This window comes from Leiobunum rupestre, chromosome 2 (assembly GCF_980474605.1).
Source record: "Leiobunum rupestre chromosome 2, qqLeiRupe1.1.hap1, whole genome shotgun sequence".
Lineage (NCBI taxonomy): Eukaryota > Metazoa > Arthropoda > Arachnida > Opiliones > Sclerosomatidae > Leiobunum > Leiobunum rupestre.
The window spans coordinates 16436374-16460523 of NC_143385.1; the positions used below are offsets into that span (position 1 = coordinate 16436374).

The 24150-nt window shown below is 38.5% G+C and overlaps 3 protein-coding genes across 4 annotated transcripts; all 3 read right to left on the minus strand.

The window, feature by feature from the left end:
- Positions 1 to 459: 459 nt before the first annotated feature.
- LOC149956230 (uncharacterized) lies at positions 460 to 3668 on the minus strand. The gene is made up of 2 exons (XM_090165437.1): positions 3471 to 3668; positions 460 to 3217 (listed from the first exon to the last, which is right to left on the minus strand). The coding sequence occupies exon 2, from the start codon at positions 3206 to 3208 to the stop codon at positions 1844 to 1846; it is 1365 nt and encodes a 454-aa protein (XP_090021563.1). The 5' UTR covers positions 3209 to 3217; positions 3471 to 3668; the 3' UTR covers positions 460 to 1843.
- Positions 3669 to 8150: 4482 nt separating this feature from the next.
- On the minus strand, positions 8151 to 21287 carry LOC149956231 (lymphoid-specific helicase-like). Of its 2 annotated transcripts, XM_090165438.1 has the most exons (15): positions 21159 to 21287; positions 20982 to 21092; positions 19902 to 20158; positions 18660 to 18845; positions 18378 to 18456; positions 16229 to 16263; positions 15709 to 15801; positions 15095 to 15277; positions 14339 to 14532; positions 13266 to 13391; positions 13106 to 13208; positions 11113 to 11420; positions 10356 to 10575; positions 9163 to 9559; positions 8151 to 8498 (listed from the first exon to the last, which is right to left on the minus strand). In XM_090165438.1, the coding sequence occupies exons 3-15, from the start codon at positions 20136 to 20138 to the stop codon at positions 8248 to 8250; spliced, it is 2412 nt and encodes an 803-aa protein (XP_090021564.1). In that variant the 5' UTR covers positions 20139 to 20158; positions 20982 to 21092; positions 21159 to 21287; the 3' UTR covers positions 8151 to 8247. The 2 variants fall into 2 exon arrangements, with proteins under 2 accessions (XP_090021564.1, XP_090021565.1); XM_090165439.1 differs by lacking the exons at positions 13106 to 13208; positions 13266 to 13391; positions 14339 to 14532 and having other exon boundaries at positions 20982 to 21267.
- Positions 21288 to 21691: 404 nt separating this feature from the next.
- On the minus strand, positions 21692 to 23276 carry LOC149956232 (uncharacterized). Its single transcript, XM_090164674.1, has one exon. The coding sequence runs from the start codon at positions 23268 to 23270 to the stop codon at positions 21816 to 21818; it is 1455 nt and encodes a 484-aa protein (XP_090020800.1). The 5' UTR covers positions 23271 to 23276; the 3' UTR covers positions 21692 to 21815.
- Between the last annotated feature and the right edge of the window lie 874 nt (positions 23277 to 24150).

A 24150-nucleotide genomic window follows, 5' to 3' on the forward strand; every position in this document is an offset into this window, starting at 1 on the left:
ATTATTAAAATAGCTTAGCTGGATAATTAAAAAATATTGGTACTTTATTTTTTGGGCTGTAGAACGGTTTGTCCAATGATTGCGTATGAGGGGCGCAAGTATAATATTATTGATTTTGTCAATGACTCTTAAGTTTGGGCAGATGTCAGTTTGTATCAGCACAAAAGCGATTCGACCTTAAATATAGTGATTTATTGGTGAATTCGAATTCAGAGATTTTGTTTCTGGACCAGAGAGAAAGTATTTTATATTCCTTGGTTAAATTAGACCTAAATTGGTAATTAAATAGAGCGTGGAAACTGAAATTATATATTTTTAACCAAAAGTTTTTACACATCTTCATAATGCTAAATATTACAACAGACCTGACTATTTTTGTTTTTAGAATTTTGTGTTAAATATTTAAGGATTAAGGTTATACGTATATTTCTTGATGTAAGAAAACCAATTTATGTATACAATGATTTACCCTAGAGGAAGCTTAGCTATGATGTGCACGATGCACGCAACTCGACATACAATTGGTTTTCTTTGTATAATCTAAGCTCTTGTTAAACTTCTGGCAGAATGGTCGGCAGAGGGGTGGGGGGAAGAACAATGATAATTTTATGGAAACAAATATTTCTAATTTACTGAAATTATTTCCATTTTCAAAATATTAACAGCATCAGATTGAAAAATATTTATCATATAGACTGGTGTAAAAAAATTAAATTAGAGGGATATTTATTTTCTAGCATTTATTGAACGTTATCATTACCAGAGAGTGCCTTTAGTTCACAAATGGTGCAGAGCAGCTCTTAAGGGTTATGGCATATGCCCAGTCCAATTAGTTTCAATACCATTGTAATGTTATTAAAAATTGTTAACCTTCCTTCCGATAGTTGTAGGTGGTTGACACAATTTAGCACCTCGTATACTGTTTTTGTTTTGGCACAGCCTAATATTGTTGAAGTGCATCAAACCTTAAAAACATCGCATTTGAGTTGTTAATCAGCTCAAAAAATTGATACCCGTGCTACTTAAGCTACACTCTATAAATTCTGGATAAGTATCTTTCTGAAAAATTAGCGCCACCATTTTTATATTCAATTAAACCATTTAGTAACACAAACGAGTAACTATTATCTCTTATCTGACTCTAAGCACATATTAGATAAAATAATATTATGTACACAGTATTTCAACAACTATGTTATAAAAATGTGGAGAAAACAGTTGTTTTTAGTGGATTTTTCAGGCCTAGAATTTCTTCTAGCTGTCACCCTAGAAATTATCTTACCCGCAACGCTCCCCCTGGCTATGGGACTGTTAGACAGTTTCTGGCTGCCTGTTGCTGGCAACCTGCTGATTTTCAACAACTATGTCGTAAAAATGTTTACAAACAGTTGTAGCTTGTAGAAAGTGGCACTCTGATTTTTTGGAAGATACGTATTCAAAACTTGAGTAAAGATCAAGGACCGTGTGTAACAACTATCAGATCTGTATGGCATTTCTGAACAATTTACATCTGCGTAAATGTCTATTATATAGTTTGATTATAGTTGTAAGGAAATTTTCCAGATGTAAAAGAGTGATAAACAACCAAGTCCAAATTTTGTAAAACTAGAGACTACTTTGAAAAATATTAAAAATCACTACAATATTGTAGAGTGCAGACATTTATAAAACGACGCCTACAATTCACTATGGCTTCTTAGTCTAAATAGACGATGTTGGAAAATAGGCGCAATAAAAAAATGCCGCTAAAATAGTGCCAGCTTTCTTCATTGGTTGCCTTTGTTGACAAGGCTCCAATAAAGGGAAATGGGAAGGAAGGGAAATCCAATTTTTCGTGATGATCTTAACGCACGTTAGATGGCGCTCCAGAGAGTGACTGTCGGTTGCTTCCCATGTCACCCGTGATAGTGGTACAGCGATAATCAAGAACTTCCTCGTGCTCTTCCTTAACTGACGATGAAGCACCGGTAACACCACGTACAGCTTCCATGTTAGTCAGTGTCTCAAACCGGCTGTGTTCGCCGGTTTTAGGAATAGACCACGAAGAAGCCTGACCCATTTGAACGGTGTCAAAATCGGTGCTCAGCGTGGCGCATTGAGGGTGCTGCTGATAATCGGGAAAATCGGAGGACAAAGCGCGAGTCACGGCAGACGCGTCTAAACCGGTCTTGATGGGACTTTCCACGTTGAACGAACGGAAATTATTAAACTGGCCAGATAAGGCGCGAATCATGTTGTATTTCAGGAACAATTGGTCGTTGTTTTGAACGACGCTGTTTGGCTTGTATTCAAAGTGAGTCGGTTGGCATTGAGTCTCCTGATGGATTTTCAGTGACCTCTCACATACTGCAATGAAGTCGCAGTTTGCACACTTTATGGGCTTATCTGGGTGAATTTCATTGTGTCGTGTCAATGTTGGTTCAAAGCGGGTTGTGAAACTGCAGTGATTGCACCGGAATATCTGAGAACCATGCTCCTTAATTTCGTGATTTTTCAAGGAATCTTTTTCGTCGGTGCAAAAGTCACACTCAGTACACTTGAACTGCAGCGGTTTCAAGTGTTTCATTTGGTGCATGTTCCATTCGCCTTCGTCTTGGGTGCTAAAAGTGCATTGGGCGCACTGGAAAGTTGCATGCTTCTTGATAACGTGCCTCTTTAATGAGTTCTTGCTGTCGGTGCAAAATCCACACTCCTTGCACTTGAATGACACCGGCAATGGTTTCAAGTGACGGAGTTGGTGCAATTTCCAATTTCCCTCGTCTGGGGTATTGAAACTGCAATGGTTGCAATGAAATCGACTGGGATCATGTTTATTCTTTATGTGGGTTCTCAAATAACCTTCTACGCTGGTGGTAAATTTGCATTCAGTGCATTTAAATTTGTTCAATGGGCATTGGTTTTTGCGGTGTTTGTTCATGGCGCAACTGTCCCCTGAATCAATGCATTTGGTGCATAGCAATGTCTTGGAATTAGTGGCGTTGGGCATTATTGTGTTGAAATTGCCCGGCTCCGGAGTTCCGTATAAGGAATGTGTCTCTTCGTCCTTGTTGGGTAGATGACGTTTTTCGTGCTTTTTCAAGTATCCGCTTTTAGTGGTTGCAAATTTGCAGACAGTGCAAATGAAGGGCTTCGATGGGAAAGGTCTTCGTTGGTTGTTATTAGTAACGTCTTCTGCTCCACGGTACCTTCCTTGATTCTGTTTATTCATGACCTAGTTCTGAAAAATAAATTTTATTCAATTCAAACGTTTTATTTTTAAATCGATGTGCCAACAGAAAATTAATTAGCCTTTTAAGTTTACATAGAGCCCCGTAGTGTGTAACACGATGAACTAGCATCTGCTGGGAAAAAAATCTAGCAATATATAAGCCTGTCTCTATGAAAAGGTTAATAACAACTGTTAATAGTCATTCCATAGGACTTTATACTAATTCTAATGCAAAAAGTAAATAGTTTCGCAGGTTACTTACATTAAATTCATAGTTTCTGCTTCACCTTCAATGCGTGAAAATAGTGAAAATTGTGAATGTCAAATGGAAATTTCTAACCTAGGCCTACGAATTTAAAAGGCTTTATTTTTAACAAAGAGATAACCAATAAATAAATATTAATAACGTTGATTAAACGATCTATTATTCCATAAACTTGGTTAGGGAATGCTTTAAATCCAGAATATAAATTTACTCTACCTCATTTAGGTATAAAGGACATAAACAAAACAGTTACAGTCCAACACTTATCGTAGTGGCAGATGACTAAGGAAAGTGCGTTTGTAGACTACTCGAAAAAATAGACAAGATACGGATAAAGCTAAAATGCCGATAATCGAAAAAACATGATTCGGCGAGACTAAATTTCTAATAATCAAAGTTAACAAAAACCGGCGATTGAAAAACATTATGTTTTCATATAAACGAATTAAGCAAATAAAAATGTAACCATGGCGTAATATAAAAATGTAACCATGGCGTAACTAGAAATTTGAGGCTTTAAAGCGAATCAAATTAAGTTTTGTATGTATAGTGCTATCAAGCGTATATTTCTTTTTACTGATAATGACTACATGTATGTTTAGGCGATCGGCGGGTATCATGGTCGAATTTCCCTTCGCCACGATTGGGGAGAAAGAAAAACTTCACCGGCGTGTGCTTCAATCGCGTCATAAGACAAGATTTGGGGAACAATAAGATAACGAGCAGATTTAATTTTTTAAGTGGAAAGTTCTTACGCCAAAAAGCGTATCAACATAGTCATTCTCCCTAAGTATAAAAAAGTACATTATTGGCTATATATATATTTAGTTAAATTAAATAATTCAAGTGGAAATTCATATCAAAAAGACTTGGGTAAGCCTTAAGTAGCGCCCGGTTCAGATTCGGTGGGTGATGTAAACGTCACAGACATCTCTGATGCAGTCGCTGGCGTTTAAAATTTCCACACTGATGTAACGCTTTAATAAAACAGTAATGATATTGAATTATTATGGAGTAAAGGCTTTTAAAAATATGCTCATTTAATTGCGGCCCACGAGGGGTCGGAGTGTGCAATAACTGGTGGCTTTACGGGGAGTCAGGGTCCGGCTCTTGTAACCCAGCACGGGCGGTGGCGCACTGGGAGATGTTAGCTCCGTCCAAATGGTCCTATCTCCACCTCCGACTTCGGTCCGGTGTGGGCTGGTAACTGGGTTTCGGCCCAGGCTAACGGAGAGGGGCCGGGCAAAATGGCCGTCTCGGCGGATTGAGTAGCCTGCTGTGGGGCTGCGGGCCTCCGTATGAGGCCTTTTGTGGTTCCGCCGGGATATCCGGTGCCAGCTGTGCCGGGATATGTGGGCTGCCGTGTGCCCGCCGTTCCCCTTTAGAAGCTCCTTCCAAAGGGCTTGGCTCTATACCTTTCTAGGTAGGGTGTCGGCTGGCGTTGCCAGAGCATCCGCTCTTATTCCCAGAATCCCACTGCTGTGTACGACCCCTGGGTTGAGTGGCTTGCGTCAAGGGCGCGATCATCAGTAGTGGGGTTCTGCTACCCATGCTGGTTTTGCCGCCTGTCCGGGTCTGTGGACGCTGGCGTAGGGCATAATGATGACAGACCTCCGGTGGTGTGGTTTCAATCTTACCGGGTACACCAGGCTATAAATCTGGCACATGTCATTTAATTGCCAATTTCGTTAAAACTTGTGCCAGTAGTGTAGCCATAAATTCGTCAATGGGGTTGCTTAAAATTTCAGAGGGGTGGAAATTTAGTACTTCAACCAAGGAGGGGGAGATGGCCACTGCAATAACCATTTGACCAATGTGAAACGGGGCAATGTAAATAAATTTCGCAAAAAACCACGTACAATCAAAAATAAATATTATTCCATACATGTACATAGGGGTAAAGGTTTGCGTCCCACTTTCGAATTTTCTTTTGGATTTTGCCTCCGTTTGTTGATAACCAGTGGCGTAGCTAAGAACTCAGAGGCCCCCCCGCAAAAATCTCAATGGGGCCCTCCTTTTCAATTTTTTTTAGTGAGCGCCCCCCCCCCCCGCACCGCGCCACTGTTGATATCTCGATTTGGTGGTCATACCATGAAATAAAGGTGGTAATACTTGGCGATTGAACTGCTGCGATTGAACTGCTTCTGACTTTCCCGCTTTCTTGGAATGGACTGACCTATAGCCGATAGATTCTAGTACGCGCTATACTCCCTCCGATGTAATTTATCCTCTGTGGTGGTAGTATCCCACTTAACAAGTGAAACGGAATCTAGTAGAAATTGCCATAAAAAGAGTGTGTAAATTTTAGCACAGTAGGGAATGCTTAAGACCAAAATAAATGGTATTTCAATAACGCCGTCGTTAGTCCTGCTGTATATCGATAACGTATAATTTTCGCATCATTGTTATTCCTTGCGGGTTTTCTTTCTAATAATTCTATGTTTGTTATATTTTTATGACTTAAATATCTGACAAATTTAGTTTTCTTATAATATTTACAGATATATTTTGTATTAATGTTTGATAATTTAGCCCATCAATTTATAATATTTTCACGAAATCGGTTTATTATTATAAATAAAAATCATAAAATGCTCCAGATCTAGCCTATTGGATAATTTAGCGACACAACAATGCTACTGCATAGGGTCGGAAATAAGGCTGTTTTAGTCATATAAATCCACTTTATTAATTATCGCAAGAACCATTATCGGAAAACTGAGGTATATACCTGGAATTGACGATTCATTTCACTCAGACAGAGTGACCCTGACATAAGATTCATATTCGAAAGTGTTCGTGTTAAAATATATCTTGATTTTCTAGACAGCCGTCCAGGAATATTGCTGCAGGAACGTAGGGAAGAGTGTTCTATTGGGAGAAGCGTCAGTAGCTCGAAATGACGGAGGAATGGGTGCTGGGGAAGTTTCTTTAAATCTGAAATTAAGGGAGGGAGTGGAGGTTTACTGGCGGCGGCTTCCAGGCTTGGGCACTATACGTAGGTCCACGCTAAGTTAGCCAACTTTAGATAACGTTAATAAAGAAATAAAGCCAACTGGAATGAGTGAATTGGTGGGAAGTTCGGTTTCATTAATTTAGTTTAAAAGGAGTCAAACTGTTTAGAATTAAAATGGATTGCGCTCTATTCGTTTCGTCTGTGGAACCTTTACAAATGAAATATGAGTAACACCAAATTTTTATCTAGCAGATTTAATGCGTAATAGCATGGAGGACTCTGACGCGGACGATTTCACCTCCGCCTGCCCGAGGACGACGAAAAAGGTTCCAAGGAATGGAAACGTGTCCAGAGGATTAACCTCAATGGGAGACGTTTCCAATGTTCATTGTGTACTTTGTCCAAATATCTTGTTTACTAAATCACAATCGTTCACTTTTTACAAATGTCGTATAAATGCACTCAATGTCGTTTCGCGTGCAAGAGGAAGAATTATTTGAAGAAACAGAATCCACCTTCGAGTGTAGTTATGACACCGCGAGTACAATCAAACTGAGAATTAACCAACAAATTCACTTGAGTGAAAAACTCCTAAAAATTATATGAAATTTCTAGCCAGAATTCACGATAAACGCATTAGCAAAGTTCTTCATGATAAGCCATGGAAATGTTCGTGGTGCCGTTTCTAGTGCAAGCGAAAGGGGCAACTTCAAATCCATTAAAATATTCACATAAGCCTAAAACCATTTAAGCGCACGGTGTGCGACTACGCCTGTCTCACTTCAACTAATTTAAGTCATCACGCCAAACGTCACGAGCCGCATATTCCTTTAATTGTGACGAATGTAGCTTCACCTGCCAGATGACAAGCCAGCTAACGAAACATTGGTACTAATATCATGGCAACAGCGAGATTTGCAAGCCTTGTTCTGTTACTATTATTTAACTAGCGGATAGCGAGATTGCATCGTTCAACCGAAAGCCGGACTGCCATGTAGAAATTAAAATTTAAATTCAAGAATCAAACCTCCTAAACAGTTTCACTGACTCCATTACAAAAAATACGTTTTGCCAAAATCACGCCGATCAAATGACCAATGAAGTTGAACAGTCCCAAGTTGATTAACTGCTTTTCAACAACGAACTAGGTTTGATAAAGCCAATCAAAGAAGAACAAACTTTCTAAGCGACATTTTTGGTCATGTTTTTATATTTTGCACACTAGCACTCAGAAAAAGTGTGCACATTCCACGAATTGAATGTCCGATTTGATATTCAATCGATTAATTTGGTGTTACTAAATATCACCTAGCCTACAGCTATTTTGTTAAGAGATAATTAGTAGTGAAGTTGGGTACCCTGCACACGTTACTAATATGTTTAGTGTTGTCAATTGTAAATGTTACATAAAAAATGCATTCATAACACTGGTTATGATTTTCTTAGTCAAAATAATGCGATTAATAAATTGATTTGTGGTATTAATACTAGCCTGAAATCATTGGGTTTTTTTCAATTTTACTTTACACCCCAAATTATTGGTTGGAATCTAGAGCATGTAACAGGGATTGATGGTGTCTAGGTGGCATTCTCTTCCCGTTCCACCCCCACGGTAACGCCTCTTGATGCTGTCCTAGTCTTGATTAAAAATGCTATCTAGTTTAAAGTAAGTCCACCGGTAAAAAAAATAAAAAAATATAACTAACTGCTTAAACTAAAATATATTTAACAGATGATATATCTACTACAATAATTGACAAATAATTAAAATAACATTTCTGAACGGATTAAAACTAACTAAAATACGCCAGTATCGACTTAAACGTCCTGCTGATCTTCGAGGTTGGCGTTGACCACTTTGAAACAAGGCTCGAGGTCAGTGGATTCTTCCATGACGCTCCCAGAGCGATCCAAGAGCATGGCTAACTGCGCTTCGGTGAAAACTTCGCCATCCTGTGGCAGGACTTTCTCTTGTTTATCCATGTTTTGCAGAAGGTCCTCCAGGTGTTCCACGATCAAGTCTTTTTCACTACCTTTATTCTTTGGAGAATCTTTGCCACTAAACCTTCCTGCGAAAAATTAAATAAGTTACCAAATGAAATGGAAAATAAGTCACTGAAATATCTTATACAGAGTCTCTTGGGTTATGATCTTCCTCCAATGGATATCTAAGAAGAAACTCACCATTCACCACCAGTAAAGTGAGGTCCTCTAAGCAGACGACGGGTTTTTTTCGTTTTGGTAACCATGCGTTGTCAAAACCGCCATGAAATGTTCGCAATAATACCTATGGAATAATCTGAAGGTGACCTCAAACTTGGTCAAACCACTAGTGCCAAAAGTTTCATCTTAGATTCCCATTTCGGCAAAATAAATTTATCCTAAAATGTTACAATTTAATATTTCGGTACACGGCTCAAACGGCAGAGATGTACTAAATATTGACTTTGAATTGCTCTGTATTGTCAAATAATAATGATAGAGTTATCTACTGTATTGTGGTTGTAGCTGAAAACGTCCTTCACAAAACTGGATATGGAACCTACCCAGGTTTGGCTTCTAATTTTTAGTTAAACAATTAAACAAATACTAAGATGCTAACTAATCTGAAAATGAATAAATATTAAAAATAATGCATATGTTGCTGTAGCGATGCGTACTTAATAATATTCCCGCAATGGTTTTTTATTCTGTGGCCTAGAAAACTAACAGTGTAAGTGTAAACGTTTGTACCTTTCATCATGATCATTTTCTCCAATTTCCTTTTAGCGTGCGCCCTGGTGACCACTTTTTCATCGACGGAATTGGCCGTCACCAGACGGTACACCATGACGGGTTTCGTCTGGCCAAACCGATGACAACGGTCTTGGGCTTGCAAGTCGCATTGTGGGTTCCAGTCGGAATCGTAAATGACCACCGTGTCGGCGGCGATCAAATTCAAGCCCAAGCCTCCCGCTCGTGTGCTCAGTAAGAAAATGAAGATATCCGGGTCTTCCTGGAATAGTTTGACGCTGTCCTGTCTGTCGAGCACCTTCATGGAACCATCCAGGCGACAGAAACGATATTCGCGAAAGACGCAATAGTCGTGTAGAACGTCTAGTAGCATTGTAAATTGACTGAATATCAACACCTAGAATGCAAACAAAATTCACGCTTTATATTATAAAATTTCTATATTGCTTACAGGGAATCAAAAATTTTGAACCAAATTTAAAGGTTTTAAACGCTAATTTAAAAGTTTTGTCGGTTTGGAAATAAATACAATATACTTCTAAAGTCTGGTTGACACGATACCATTTTGTCACGGGTGACCTGTCGAAATATTACTTAGTTCATTCTGTGCGGCCAAAATCTATTTTAACGCAGAGGAACGGGATTTTTGTCAATTTTATTTTTCGGTGGGTTTATCGCACACTAGTTCAGAGAAGTAAGCAAAAATCATCGGAACACTAAGGAAGCTTTCAGCACTGAACAAGAGGAATAATTAATTGATTATTACTCGGAAAACGAATTTCTATGGATTATTTTATCAAAACTTAACGAAACTTTTTCTTTCGATAAGAAATTTTAAGGGTACTTTTTGTTTTTTTAAAGATTGCGGCATCTCTTGGTTATTAGCTTTTGCAAACGTATGGTGTGAGTGAAATTTAGACGTGACCGGGCTACGAGTCGCGCGCGGCAGGGAATCGCTCGCGACAAAATGGTATCGTGTGAACCAGGCTTAACTGCTAGGTAAGCGAGAATGGCGGGTATAGAGATGAGCAATGGCGCCGCACTTTTGTCAATGTTATTTAAAATAAATGGGTTTCCCACGGCGAGCGCCATCAGGTAAATCCTCGGTTAATTGAAAACCAGGCTCTGTCCAAGTGGATCTTCTCCCTCGTAAAATGTGTCATTTTGGAAAACTATATTTCTGGAGGATTTACCTTATGTCCGTCTCTTTTCAATCCTTTGAGCAGACTATCCAGGACTCGCAATTTGCCGCTGTTGTGAATGAGGTTTTCGTCGACCAGATATTCACCTTCGGGCGTCAACGGATAGTCCAACAGGTACGGGTGGGTCACGATCTTCTTCAAGTGCATCAAGATGCTTCCCATCTTCAAATTTGTTACGCTAGTTACTTTCTTTTTCACTGGACTTTCCTGTCTAAAAATAAGCAGATGCCTTTACTAAAATATTAGTACGACTAATTGTAGGATAACTAGGAAATAAGATGTATTCACTAGTAATATCTACGGATGCGGGACCAACGTGCTGCGAATGCACTGGAAGAAATGCGCTTTGTTACAGGAGTGCGTAATGTCGGAGGGTTGAGCTTCCGTGCTAGGGTTATACTCCTTTTAAGTTTTCTAGATTCGCTATCACACTGAAGATCTTAGAGAATTTACTAAGACGTTTTACGAAAATAGTTGAGTTCCACATCAAATCATTTCAAATAATAAAAATTTGTATTTCGAATTCTTATTTGAGTCAAAGCTTAATATCGAATTAACGTCATGTTTAACGAAACACAGAGCAAAAGAAAATCTAGGTTGTAAACCACGCCTGTTCTACAGTAATCATCTGTGTCAGACATTCTAAGTATATAATTTCCTGCATACAAGTAACTTATCTGCTAGTGAAATGGTCATTCGTACATAACCAACAAACGCCCTCGTCAACTAAAATCAAATGTCAACTAACTTTCTAAGCGAAGCCATTCCATTTAATGGGATCTGTCCATCGGAAGAAGACGACGCGTCGTTCGAGGACTCATTCATGAAGACTGAATAATCTACATTTCTGCGGGCCCTTCTCTTCAGTCCCATCGACACTTCCGGTTCGTTTTCTTTGTCCACGCCCAGTAGTCTGCCAATGCTTCGGTTCAAAGTAGCTTTGTAATATTTCTCCTCTAACGCGCTCATTCTTGCGTAGATCAAGATTTCCTTTTTGGGTGGGATGTCCAGATTCACGTCGACTTTGGTTCGACGCAAAAGGAAAGGAGTCAAAATCTAAAAGAGAGTGAAATTAGTCCCATACGTAAGAATGTCACCCGTAAACGAATAATTAAATTTTGCTTTTCTGTTTCACTTCGAAAATACAATTTTCAATTCAATCTCAAAGTCAGATTTCAAGAAAAGATAATATTTGTGGAGAAAAAAAAACCAGTGTCTATAAAATCCTTGAGGTGTCACTACAATAGTGACTGCCTATTAGTCTTTTCGGTTTATAAAGAACCACATTGTGGGCAACGGAAGAAGCTCATTTACTGCTGGATTATGGACAGTGCTATGCAACAGAATATCGTCTGATTTCAAACTTTACGTGTTGGCCCGTACGTGGCCTTATGTAATCTGAATGAACTAAGGGAAAATATCAATAGACAAAAATGAAAAATGGCGTGCAAAAAATAATTTGGGTGGGGTGTCACTAAAATGTGGTCTTCCGATTGGATGATGAACGGAAAAAGTTGAACACTTTTTTTTAGTTTACTTTTCCGTCGCTTTCGTTTTCCGTGACATTTTTGTACCTATTCCTGGCTTAACAAAAAAATATTTTTTTCTTATTTTCCCACAAAAGATTCGGAAATAAAGAAAAGACAACACTAACAAAATTTGGTAAATAAAGTAGCCCAATTTTTATCAACTACCTATCAAAAGCGGAAATATTGGATCAAATATTTTCTGTTGGTCTGTTACCGGATAGCCCTTGCAAGACAAAAGTGGCTAAAATCCATGAAAAAGCCAAATAAAGCCACCTAGGTTCCGGTTCGACATTGAAAGGTCTTATGGACACTTTCCTTATAACTGCTCTTCAGCAGGGCTGTGCTTGGAGGTCTCGTGGTCCTGGGTGAAACTTACAAGTAGAGTACCCGAGGTGTTTATTGCCGACTTTGTTCAAAGTCGGGCGTAATGTAGACCTATATGAGATATGAAATTTCCCAAAAGGAGACGTTGCACTACCCATTCGTTTTGCTATAGCAACCGAAATTTTTTTTTATCACTTAAAACGATAAAATCTCCATTTAAAAAAGCATGGGATTTTCTCGGTTTCACAGCTACGAAAATTTTTAAAAAATTTGAAAATCACGAAATGTGTAATTTGGACCACATTTAGGTAAATTTCATCAAGTTTGGGTAAATTGAAACATTTTTAGGGTAAATTTGTAACAAATTTTGGGTAAAATAAGGGAAAAATCTTATTTTGGTTGTAAGTGGTCAAAAACATTTTCGGTTGCCATGGCAAATCGAATGGGTAGTGCAACGTCTCCTTTTGGGAAATTTCATATCTCATATAGGTCCACATTACGGCCGACTTTGAACTAAATCGGCAATAAACACCTCGGGTACTCTCCTTGTTAGTGCAGCGGCCCTCCGGTCTATATATCACTATGGTAAAATTTAAGCCACCCAGCTCGCCTACCCCCTAAGCACTTTCCTGCACTTCAGCAAGTGTAATGTGTTATGCTTAATTTTTACTAGTGCGCTAAACGTAAGAAAAGAAAACTACATTATGATGCCCGCTAGTGGAAACTAAGCTAAATGTTTTTCTCTTTAGAAATCTTTTTTTTCTTACACCGTTTTAAGCCAAAGCGGCAAGAACTACGTAAAGAGTCCAGGCTATGTGTAGTAATACTTCCTAGCGAATTACTCGATCGGATTTAGGCAGTCTAATTACAAAACAACGTAAACTGTACTTGATGTAGACTGTCAATGATATGCTTTTCTCTTTCTTGGGCGATAATTTCCGCGTTGGCACCTTCCTGTTGCATAGCCGAAACGTCAAACCAAGACTCAAACCTACAATAATTCATAAATTACGAGCCTTATCTTGTAGTAGGTAATTTTAATACGTACGCTTTCAAGTCGTCGAAGAGGTACGGCATTAAGAAATTGAGCAGAGACCATAACTCCTTGAGATTGTTCTGCAGTGGCGTCCCTGTTAAAAGTAGCCGGTGGTCCGAGCGATACGCTCTGAGGTCGCTGGAAATAAACGGCTGTTTTATTTTATGTCCAAAACTAATTACTTGTACCCTACAGTTTTAAAACTGTAAACTATTTACTGATTAGGGAAATAAATATGGGACGTATTTCGGCTCCAACTATTTTCGAAGTATAGATACTTTTATTTAAGAGTAATTTATATACTTATGATATGAAGTAAACGCAACCTGATCATTGTTTGAAAAAGTTTATTCCTAGCGTGATTCCTTTTTCAACAATAGAGAGGTTAAGCCGGTGACCAAAACGTGTAAGTGAAACTTGTTGGGGTGTAGACGTATACATTTGTGCGTACAGCCGGCACCTCTTAGAAATGTCCCTTTACACATTTTCTGGTGCTGGATTAAGTAGTCCATTTTTCCGTCGGTTTCAAGTTTACCAAGTTTGATTTCTTTATTCAAATTCATCACATTTTCACAGTGGGAAGATTTTTTACTTTTTTTTGATAATTTCGGCTGCTTTACCAGATTCTAAACTTTGAGTGTTTTTACTGAAGCCTCGTTTCAGGACTAGTTCTCAGTGGCGGATACATATGGGGGTCGCGGGGGGCCTAGCACCAAGCACGGTTCACGGTAAGGGCAAAGAGTATGGTAAGGGGAGGGCTCAAGATGTATTGTAGCGCCCCCCCTTTTGAGTTTTTCTGTATCCGCCACTGCTAGTTCTACGGATAAAATTTTATTACACGCACTGGGCGAACCCAATCATAGGGACGCACCGGTTGCTTTTCATTTAAGATGCATGGATTTATAGAATAAGCGAACAGTCTCCCACCTTATGCTTAGAAAAGGTAAGCTAACAAGATAAATTACTCATATTGCAAAGGCTTGTGGAGGCTGAAAAACTTACACTACACGATAAAATTATTAGTATATTACGTAGGGGAGCATTTCACAGTTGCAATTTACTTGGTTTAAAGTTAAAACACTCACTCTACGAATCTGCAATCTGGATTCTTCAAGCGATGTCCTTCATCGATGACGACGTAGTGCCATTTGAAACGTTGCAAAGACATCTTGTCCGCCATGATGATTTCGTACGAAGTGATGACCACGTTCTTGCCTCGGATGGACCTTAACATGTCTTCCCGCTCGCTCTTGGAACCGTGATAGACCAAAGTTTTCATCTACGTATAGAATGTTTTTTCCTTCAAAAATGCGTTGTGTTTTCGCAACAAGAAACCAGTAGCTCGGTTGTGTCATATAAAAAAGGAGCTTAATTCTTAGATATAAATAACCTTAATCGACACTAATAGTCTCAGCTTTTAACTTCTTGTAAATTTGAACTCTAGCGAAGTGAAAGACATTTTTATATGAGACAACCAAGGTGAATAAGCTTGTCTTTAAAAACTCTTATGCTGAAACGCGCTGAAACTTGCTTTTTAAATTAAGTGATCCACTATAAATATTGAACTTTGAACTTAAACATTTCTGGCCAGACTGCTACGTACTAACAAACTAAGTTACTTGACAATTAGCTTTTTCAGTTTACATAAAGCCACGGAGCGGGAAAGTTCACTAGCTGCTAATCAGAAAATTTACGTTATTAAAATACAAAACGTTCGAAAATCCAGCAGATAAGCGAGCTGTTAACTGAAAAGGCTAATTTATTAGTGGTAAGCGAGGACACTCAGCATGCTTTTGTGTAATAAGGAAAAAAAAATAATTATTATTATTCGTAAAACTCACACGAGGAGTGAAGCGTTTCAATTCGTTTTCCCAGTTTCCTAGGGTCGACAATGGTCCGCAAACTAAAAATGGCCCAGTTATGTTTTGCTCCAGGAGTTTGGCAAACAGGGCGATGACTTGGATGGTTTTTCCCAGACCCATCTCGTCTGCCAGAATTCCGTTAATACCGTTATCGTGAAGGACCTGCAATTCGCCACTTGTTTGTTTAATACATTAATAGCCCAAGTTGCATAATATTCATAAGTAAGTGTCTGCTTCACCAACGATCACTTAAATCATGACTTCGCGAGCTCTTACTAGGCAGTCAGATAAATCTCTATAAACGGTTCAAGTCTTTTTAAAGAAAAGTTTCAGTAATAAAAATTACGCATAATTTGGCCAAATAATAAGTAGAATAAATTTGATTATTATAAACGGATACCTAGAAGCACGTTTTGGCTCTTTATTTCGCCGAGTAGTAGTAATTTTCATAGTGACGTGTTTTCTGTTCCGAAAATACCGTTTATCGAATCACTCTGCGATAGATGGTTGATTAACCAATATCGTTGTATGTCATAATTAACGCTATTATGTAACATATGATAATAGCGAGACAATTAAATTGTGCATTTTACTTTAAGCCACTCCATTCCTTCAAGCTGGTATTCTCTCATGTCTCCAACGAATGACTTCGGTTGTCTGCTTACGGATGTCGAGTCCACGATTTCCTAAAAAAATAATAATTATAGCAAACCTTCTTAATAGATCTCTTAGAGAATAGTATCCTGGTCCATGTTTTGTACGGTTGTTAAGTAAATATCCTTAGTAATTGCTGTGAAAGTAAGTTTAATTTTCAAAGTCACACTAGCAAATAAGACCGAGCCGAGGGGTAGTCCCTCGTAAAATCTTTGTACACCTAATTACTGATTTTGGAAAACCATCCATTGATTTTCAGTGATTTTCTTAAGCAATTTCCTGTGATAATCAATGATTCGAATATCTTATAACTAAAGTGACAGGCCCCTTAGACCTAGCCTCAATAAGAAATTTTATTGACCTGATCACGCCGACCTTAAATTGTAGGCGGATACTTATCTCGTAAGAAGTTATATACTTCTGATAATAATAACTCATTCCTGAATTCAGTTATCTTACCATCGACTCTTGTGGGCTAACAGAAAAAACTTCACCTACAGCAAAAACAACATATCTGATATTAGTTTCCAAATTCTAGAGTCCTAACCAAATCGGCTGAGCCATGGCAAAACCTAGTTTGAAAGCCAAATCAGCTGAGCCACGGCAAAACATACTTAACGCCAAATTGGCTGAGCCACGGCAAAACCTAGTTAACGCAAAATCGGCTGAGCCACGGCAAAACCTAGTTAACGCAAAATCGGCTGAGCCACGGCAAAACCTAGTTAACGAAAAATCGGCTGAGCCACGGCTAAACCTAGTTAACGAAAAATCCGCAGGCCAAGAAAGAAAATATATAGTACAATCGGCGCAAGGATGCCTCAGATCGTTTCCAGTCATTCCACCGCGCGAAATTCCAATTTGGCCATTTTACGGTCAAATTCGAATTTTGCTCTTTTTGTCGTCTTTTAGCGCCATCTAGAGACCGAAATTGGAATCTTTATTTTTCAATTTCATAATTGTGGTGGCGAGCAAATTTAAAAGATAAGGCATTCCTATCATTCTTAAATTTAAAATAGTATGTATAATTATTTATTTTTGTAAATTTATTTCTACGTCTTACCAGTTAAATCAGCAGTTTCTTTTAAAATAGTTACCACGCTTTCTTGGGGGTAACGTTGTCTTAATGAGCTATAGACGTTTAAAATTATATTTTTATCTTTACTTGTTAACAATAAACCTTTATCATGCTTTTTATAGTAACCTCTTGGGCTATTTAAAATATTTGGAGCTTCAATTATTGAACCTTCTTTAGCTGTATTCAGTAATTAAATTCGTGACAACATGAAATTAAAAAATAGATTCAAATTTCGGTTCCTAGATGGCGCGAAAAAACGATGAAACTCACGATATTTGAAATTGACCGTAAAGTGGTCAAATTTAAATTACGCGCGGTCGACTGGCCGGAAATGATCTGAGGTATCCTTGCGCCAACTGTACTATATATTTTGTCTTTCTTAGCCTGCAACTCACTATAGTTAACGAAAAATCGGCTGAGCCATGGCAAATCCTAGTTAACGCAAAATCGGCTGAGCCATGGCAAACCCTAGTTAACGCAAAATCGGCTGAGCCATGGCAAACCCTAGTTAACGCAAAATTGGATGAGCCACGGCAAACCCTAGTTAACGCAAAATTGGATGAGCCACGGCAAACCCTAGTTAACGCAAAATCGGCTGAGCCACGGCAAACCCTAGTTAACGCAAAATCGGCTGAGCCGTGGCAAACCCTAGTTAACGCAAAATTGGATGAGCCACGGCAAACCCTAGTTAACGCAAAATCGGCTGAGCCACGGCAAACCCTAGTTAACGCAAAATCGGCTGAGCCGTGGCAAACCCTAGTTAACGCAAAATCGGCTGAGCCGTGGCAAACCCTAGTTAACGTCATTTTTTAAATTTAATATTTTTCACTCTTAAGATAACATTTTTTCTTGTGGTAATGTAAGGGTATCTAAAGGTATACACCATTTCTCTAATTTTTTTGGCTGAATTTATTCCAGTAGATGTACAATTTGCATTTTCACCTCACAGCAAGAGGATCCAGGTACAATCCCAACTTGTAACACAGGATGAAAACTCTGAACTATTCCTTTTGCGTAGAGTTCGTATATAAGTACTTTCAAAACTGGGTTTTCTCCCAAGTTCTTCGTTGTTCCCTTTCGATAAAAACTTGCAGAGGTTAACGGTAATAGTGAGTGTGGGAAGCTGTTGGCTCGCGTGTCATGAAGGGCTTGCCACAACCCTCCAACGCAATTTAACCCTACCACCTTGGATGAAGGCATTAAAAGGTGGCACTTTGGGTATTAGCCTAGCTGATTATTATTACTTTTGATGGTACTGCTATCGATATTAAGGATAGCTTTCTAATTGGAAAATTATTTTTTTATGACAATCGTCTGTTTCATGTTAATCTAGTCAATCGTGTAACTAGACTAAATTGGGGCCCGACCTTTACATAGGGGCCTCACGACGGTGAGCTGTCAGAGGATTAAATCATTAAATATAGAGGGGCGCTTATTCCCATATTGTATTAGGGCCTCAATGTTACTGAATTTCTAGCACTTTCTAATCAGTCACAAATAGTAATTATAGAATGCTTATAAATCTATTCATACCCAATTGATCTGGAGAATAAAGCCTTCTGAATTTTCGGCGTTTTGAAGGAGGGTCCTCAACATCTAGTTCTGGACGTTTCTATCAAAAAATGACGGTTATTCAAAGAGTACATGTACTTCCGCTTAAAAAGCCATAGAATCGTTTGAATTGAGGCTGGAGCTACATAATCACGTCTTTTAGGTAGCGGGGGAGTATGCCTGCGCCACTGGATGAAATTCTTAAATTGAATCCCAATTTTTCCAAACGATTACGTGGACCGTTATATAGCGGAATATAATTACTCCGGCTTCGGTGTCCGCTGTCCCGATCATATCCGCCATTTTGGCCATCAGTTTCGCTTTATCCTGCTTTTGCTTCTCAATTTTGCTCGTCAAAATTTTGGAGTAGAGTTGACTGCGACTTAATAACGTCTGCAGATGAACGTACCATTGCTCTTTCTTCGCTCTTTCCGCTTCACTCTCCAAAAGCTAATTATAATAAATTAGAATTTTTAAATTTATGTTACGTTTAATTTATTATTATTCAATCAATTAATCAATATCACACTTGAAGAGAGTGACTATGTTGGGACGATTTCCAGCGCTGCTCCCCCCCCCCCGTCACGCTCGAAGAGTAAGCTCCTCCCCCTATCAAAATCAAACCAATCCGGCGTCTAATTGTTTCCCTAAAACTGACGTATTCCGAGGCGGTTTATCACCTTTTCCTGCAGGTGATAAACTAGAGCATTGTGCCCGCAGATCAACATCGACACTCTCCCCAAGGACCAACAAGAGTGCCTTTCTTCATAGGGATAATGATTATATTGAGACGATTTTTGGGGTTGTGGGTTGTTATTTCGCGGGATGTGAATCTTTACCACGGTAAAGGTGTTTTTATAGTGTACAAATAGATGTCCAATACATGAATGAAATTATTCGTCATTTAATAATTCCGAAAAGTTTAATTTAAATAAAAATCCCATTTGTATTTTTCGGGAGTTACTTTAGGAGTTAGGGTTTTTCAACAAAGACAATATTGACCTCCCACCCTTGATTCGAAATCGCGGTCTCGCGCTTAGTCAATGACGTTTACCCACTTCCTCCGAAAAAATTAGAATAGTTACCATGGTAACCAACTATAGATAGATAGAACGATTTTCGGGGGTAACATGCCGGAAGTGGATAATCGAAAACCCTCTAGTCAGGCCCATCTCTACCATTGGGCTAGGTAGGGCTAAACCCTAGGGCGCCGCGCTTCGGAGGGGCTCCGTCTGGCCCTTTTATATTTTCTTTATAATTTAATTGTAGAGTATTTAAAGACCCGGCCGTATGATAACGGGCGCCTGATATTGTTAGCCCAGGGGCGCCATAAAGCTCAAGACGGCCCTGCCTCTGGCGCTGAAGTAAAATTAGACCATTATGGTCGTATCAACACAGTAATTCTCCCTATGTATACCTACATATATTTTAGTTATATTTATGTTAACCATTTCAAATTTATTAAAATTAATTAGATTAATATTTAATTTATAAGGAAAGTCATACTTTTTTCTGCCTATATTGTTCCCTCAAGGCAGCCTTCGATTTGGTTTTTTTCACGGTGGCTTTTTCTAAAACACCAGTGTCTTCAGTTTTCGAGACCTGACCCTCAAAATGTTTCTTTACATCAGTGGCATCTGAGCTACTCTGAAAATCTTCAGGGCCTCCGAGCAAATCCATGTCTGTTATGGCCTCATCTTCAACGCCTATAGAATGGTTTTCACGGAAATCCGATTTTTCCATTTTCTTAGTATGTTTAAAAACTACAGACGAAAAAATCTGCGAGTAAAAATCAGAAATGGAATAATATAATATAACACTTAGAGATAAGTATCAATACTGATTATATTCGCTTGAAACCTTCGCAGGCCGAAGCTGATTTTTAAAAATATTTCTAGGAAGAGTGAACTAGTGCGGGGCGAAATGTGACAAACTTTTAAGCCTGGAAAATATAGTTAATAAATAGATAGGTAGGGTAATTACTAGATTTTACACCATTAGTTACAGTTATAAAAGTCTTAAATTTTGAGACGTGTTGCGGTGTACGCTTCCGCGGTTTGGCAGGAAAATCGCCCCTGTTAGAAACTGCTTTGAGCCTACGAAAGTACATATTTCAATTTCTGTTAGAAGAAATCCCAGAATACTGAATATGTTTTTCAACCAGACCGTTTGCTAAAACACATAACGTAAATTCTACGGTAGTGGTTCAATTAACGAAGTTTGATTAGTAGTACGAAAAACAGATATTATCAATCCAGTTTTTAGTATAAAAAATGCATCAAATTAGTGATCTCGAAATGTACTTAAATCTTAAAACAGAAAAAAATTGCAGTAAATAATGTGACCCTGATTTTAAATAGGTAATTTCGAAATATACTAAAAATCTTATAATAAAAACTATAGTAAATAGTAATCAAGCTTTAAATGGCTACCAGAGAAGTCAGTGAGAACTAAATCGCACGCTACAACCAGTTTTTAAGCTGTTGGCAGAAATATGATAGTTGTTGACCTACCATATGTAAGAAAGTTCATTCAGCCTTTAATTAAGGAAACTTGCACAACCGAGATTTGAAAATGAGCACGTACCTTGTGGAATTTATTATCAAATGCAAGTGTAGAGCCTCGATATTCTTCGTTAGACAAGAGCAAATCTTCGTAGACCCGTTAAACGAAGCTGATATCACAGACTCGTTATTACTGTTAATAAATAACTATTAATTTGCGCGGAGCAAAGTAGCTAAACGCCTGTTTCTCGAGACCGACTTCATTCTATAAAAACCGAAACATTATTTTCCGTTGCTTACTTCGCTGTTGGCAGAATTTTATCGAAACAGTGGCCCCTTCTGTGTTTGATTTCTGTATGAGCTTTCCCGCTGAATATCATCAGGAAACCAAATAACGTGGAGATTTTTTACATTACATTAAGTTTAATTTGTGACCTTTTGAAAAATGTTTAATACAATTACCCCTGCTGTTAAAAAGTTCGTAAAAACGCGACTAATGGGCAGGACGTAAACCACGCGATCGCAACTTTCAGAATGGTGATTTTTACTATCCAAAATTTTTATTTCGAAAATATATCAAAATATTACAATAAAAAATAACTAGTATAAACCTTGCGACCTTCAAAAAGACGATCTTCAGGATTGAAAACTTAGTAAACTATGACGTAAACTAATAAAAAAAATAAATGGACAATGGCAAAAAAAAAAGATATTCGGCTTACTAGACATCGCTAGACATAATGGTAGGTACATGTAAGTTCGTAAAAAAGAATAAAAAATTATCGCTTTAATTTCTTTTATTGCCAATTCGGAATTAATTTATTTTACAAATTTTGCACTTTTTGATTGAAATTGCTTTTGGAATGAAAGAACCGAACCCTTCAGTAGTTTCCATTTTTAGTTTCAACAATGAACTTTAGGCTAAATGTTTTATAATTTCGTCCGTGGACGGACAAGGGTGCTTCACTTCTTTCCGTACATGATCTTTCGTTAATAAGTGCCTCTTCAAATGGTGGTTTTGAGTGAAACTTTTACCACAAAGCATGCAGTGAAACGGTCTTCCGCCAGTGTGAATAGGCAAATGGCGTTTCAAACTTCTCAAATGCACGAAACGGCACGCGCAGCGCAAACACGAAAACAGTTTCTGTCCCGTGTGAGTGTTCCGGTGTTGACTCAAATTCGTTTCCTTCCGCGTACTGAAACTGCATAAAGCGCAACAGAAGATAATGTCTTTGGTTGATATATTCAGGCAATCATTTAAGTTACCAGTTTGGTGATTTGGTTTTGAAGACGAATATCGGTCGCTTGTTCGTCGACAATCTTCGACTTCTACTTCCTTTTCGAAATTAGTTGCTAAATTATCTTCGTCATTTAACTTAATTGGAAACGTTTCGAAATACTTGATTTCCATATTGCGGTTTGAAGATTTAAGATTAAAATTTTCATCATCCATAGATTCTACATAAGCTGCATTTACTTCTTTGAAAATTTTTAAATTTGGCATCCCGACTTTCCATATTTTATTGTCGTCGTACTTCGTCATTGCCTGACTTTCTACGACTTTGTTTCGGTCCATGTTTAATTTTTTGACGCGAACGAAGCAACGAAGGTGTATCTTGTCGTTACTGTCGAATGATTTCAAGTGTTTCCAAGCTTCGTCTACAGCTTTCAAGACTACTTCACTCTGTTTGGAAGGTTTTTGAACTATTTTTAAACGTTGATTGAATTGGCTCCTGTCCAATTTTAATTTATTATTAGTCGAACTCAAAGTGTTCAAAATGTATGGGGACGTTTTGGAACAATGATATTTTGAAAAATGTTCGACTTTCGTTGGACTAGATTGTTTAGAATCTTCCACTTCAGTTTCATTAATTTTCTGATTGGAAAGATTACGGATATGGCGAACTGTTGAGAAATGCCTCGTTAAACTGCACTTTTGGGTGAAACGGGTATTGCAGAGCGTGCACTGAAACGGTCTTTCGCCGGTGTGAATTTTCATGTGCCGTTTTAAGCTTCTCCTATAAACTTTTTCCTTCCTCGCGTGCATTCTTCGATGTAATTTCAAATCATTTCTGATGTCGGTACCGTAGCTGCACAGCTCACAACGAAACAGTTTCTCACCAGCGTGCGCTCTTAAATGTATTCTAAAATCCACTTCCTTCTCGGTACTGTAGCTGCAAAGCGTGCAAGGAAACAGTTTCAATCTATTATTGCTCATCTTGGTTTGGAAATTAATAGGATATTTCATCATACTCAGATTGGTTTGCACATGGTTTGGCAGGGGGTGAACTAAACCGTGTTCACCGCACGCTTTATTGTGTGCAGTGTTTAATGATATTTTATCCAAATCTTGAGAACCTTCATTTTCCATTTTAACAGCTTCTAAAAAATGATTTTCGTTAGCGTTCGGTAGATAATAATAATAATAATAATAATAATAATAATCAGCTAGGCTAATACCCAAGGCACCACCTTAGGCCTAAGTCATCATGCGACTTTTAAAGCCCTTAAATCAGGTGGCCGGGTTACAATGCGTAGGAGGGTGGTGCCAAGCCCTGCATGCCACGAGATCGAGCCAACAGCTCCCTACACTAACTATTACCGTTAACCTAGACAAGTTTTTATGGAAGGGGAAACCGAAGAACTCGGGGGAAAACCCCTTAAACCAGTGGGGAGAGAACTTGCAAACTCAACGCAGAAGGAGTTGTTCCGAGTTTTCACCCAGTGCCACAAGCTGGGATCGAACCCGGCTCCTCTTGCTGCGAGGCTAAAGTGCTAACCACTCCGCCACCCCACTTATTCGAGTTTCCGAATGCGGACCAAACAAGGGAATTGGATGTCGTCGCTGCTGTCCAATGATTTCAAGAATTTACCCCCATAACTTTCATTGCGATTGGTCGATTTATCCTTCAGAGCTTCATCTAAGAGAGGTACAGTCTTTGGACAAGTAGAACTACTAGGGCAAATCTCTGAAAATTGTCTTTGGAAGTGCTTCGCCTCAAGTTCACTATTAGAACCAGTTGATTCCTTTATTTTGATAAAGAAAGTAGGTTCGATCTGCTGCTCTGGGTCATTCTCGTCTTCTCTTTCCATTTTAAAGTTAAACGCGACTGAATCTTCGGAATTTAATTGACGCGGTACAGTGTCGGGAATATTTGAATTAATTTCGTGTGGCAAATTTCTATCTTCTCTGGATAAATCAGTTTCTATCACGTGAAGCTTCATATGGCGACTTAAGTGATCCTCGTTCG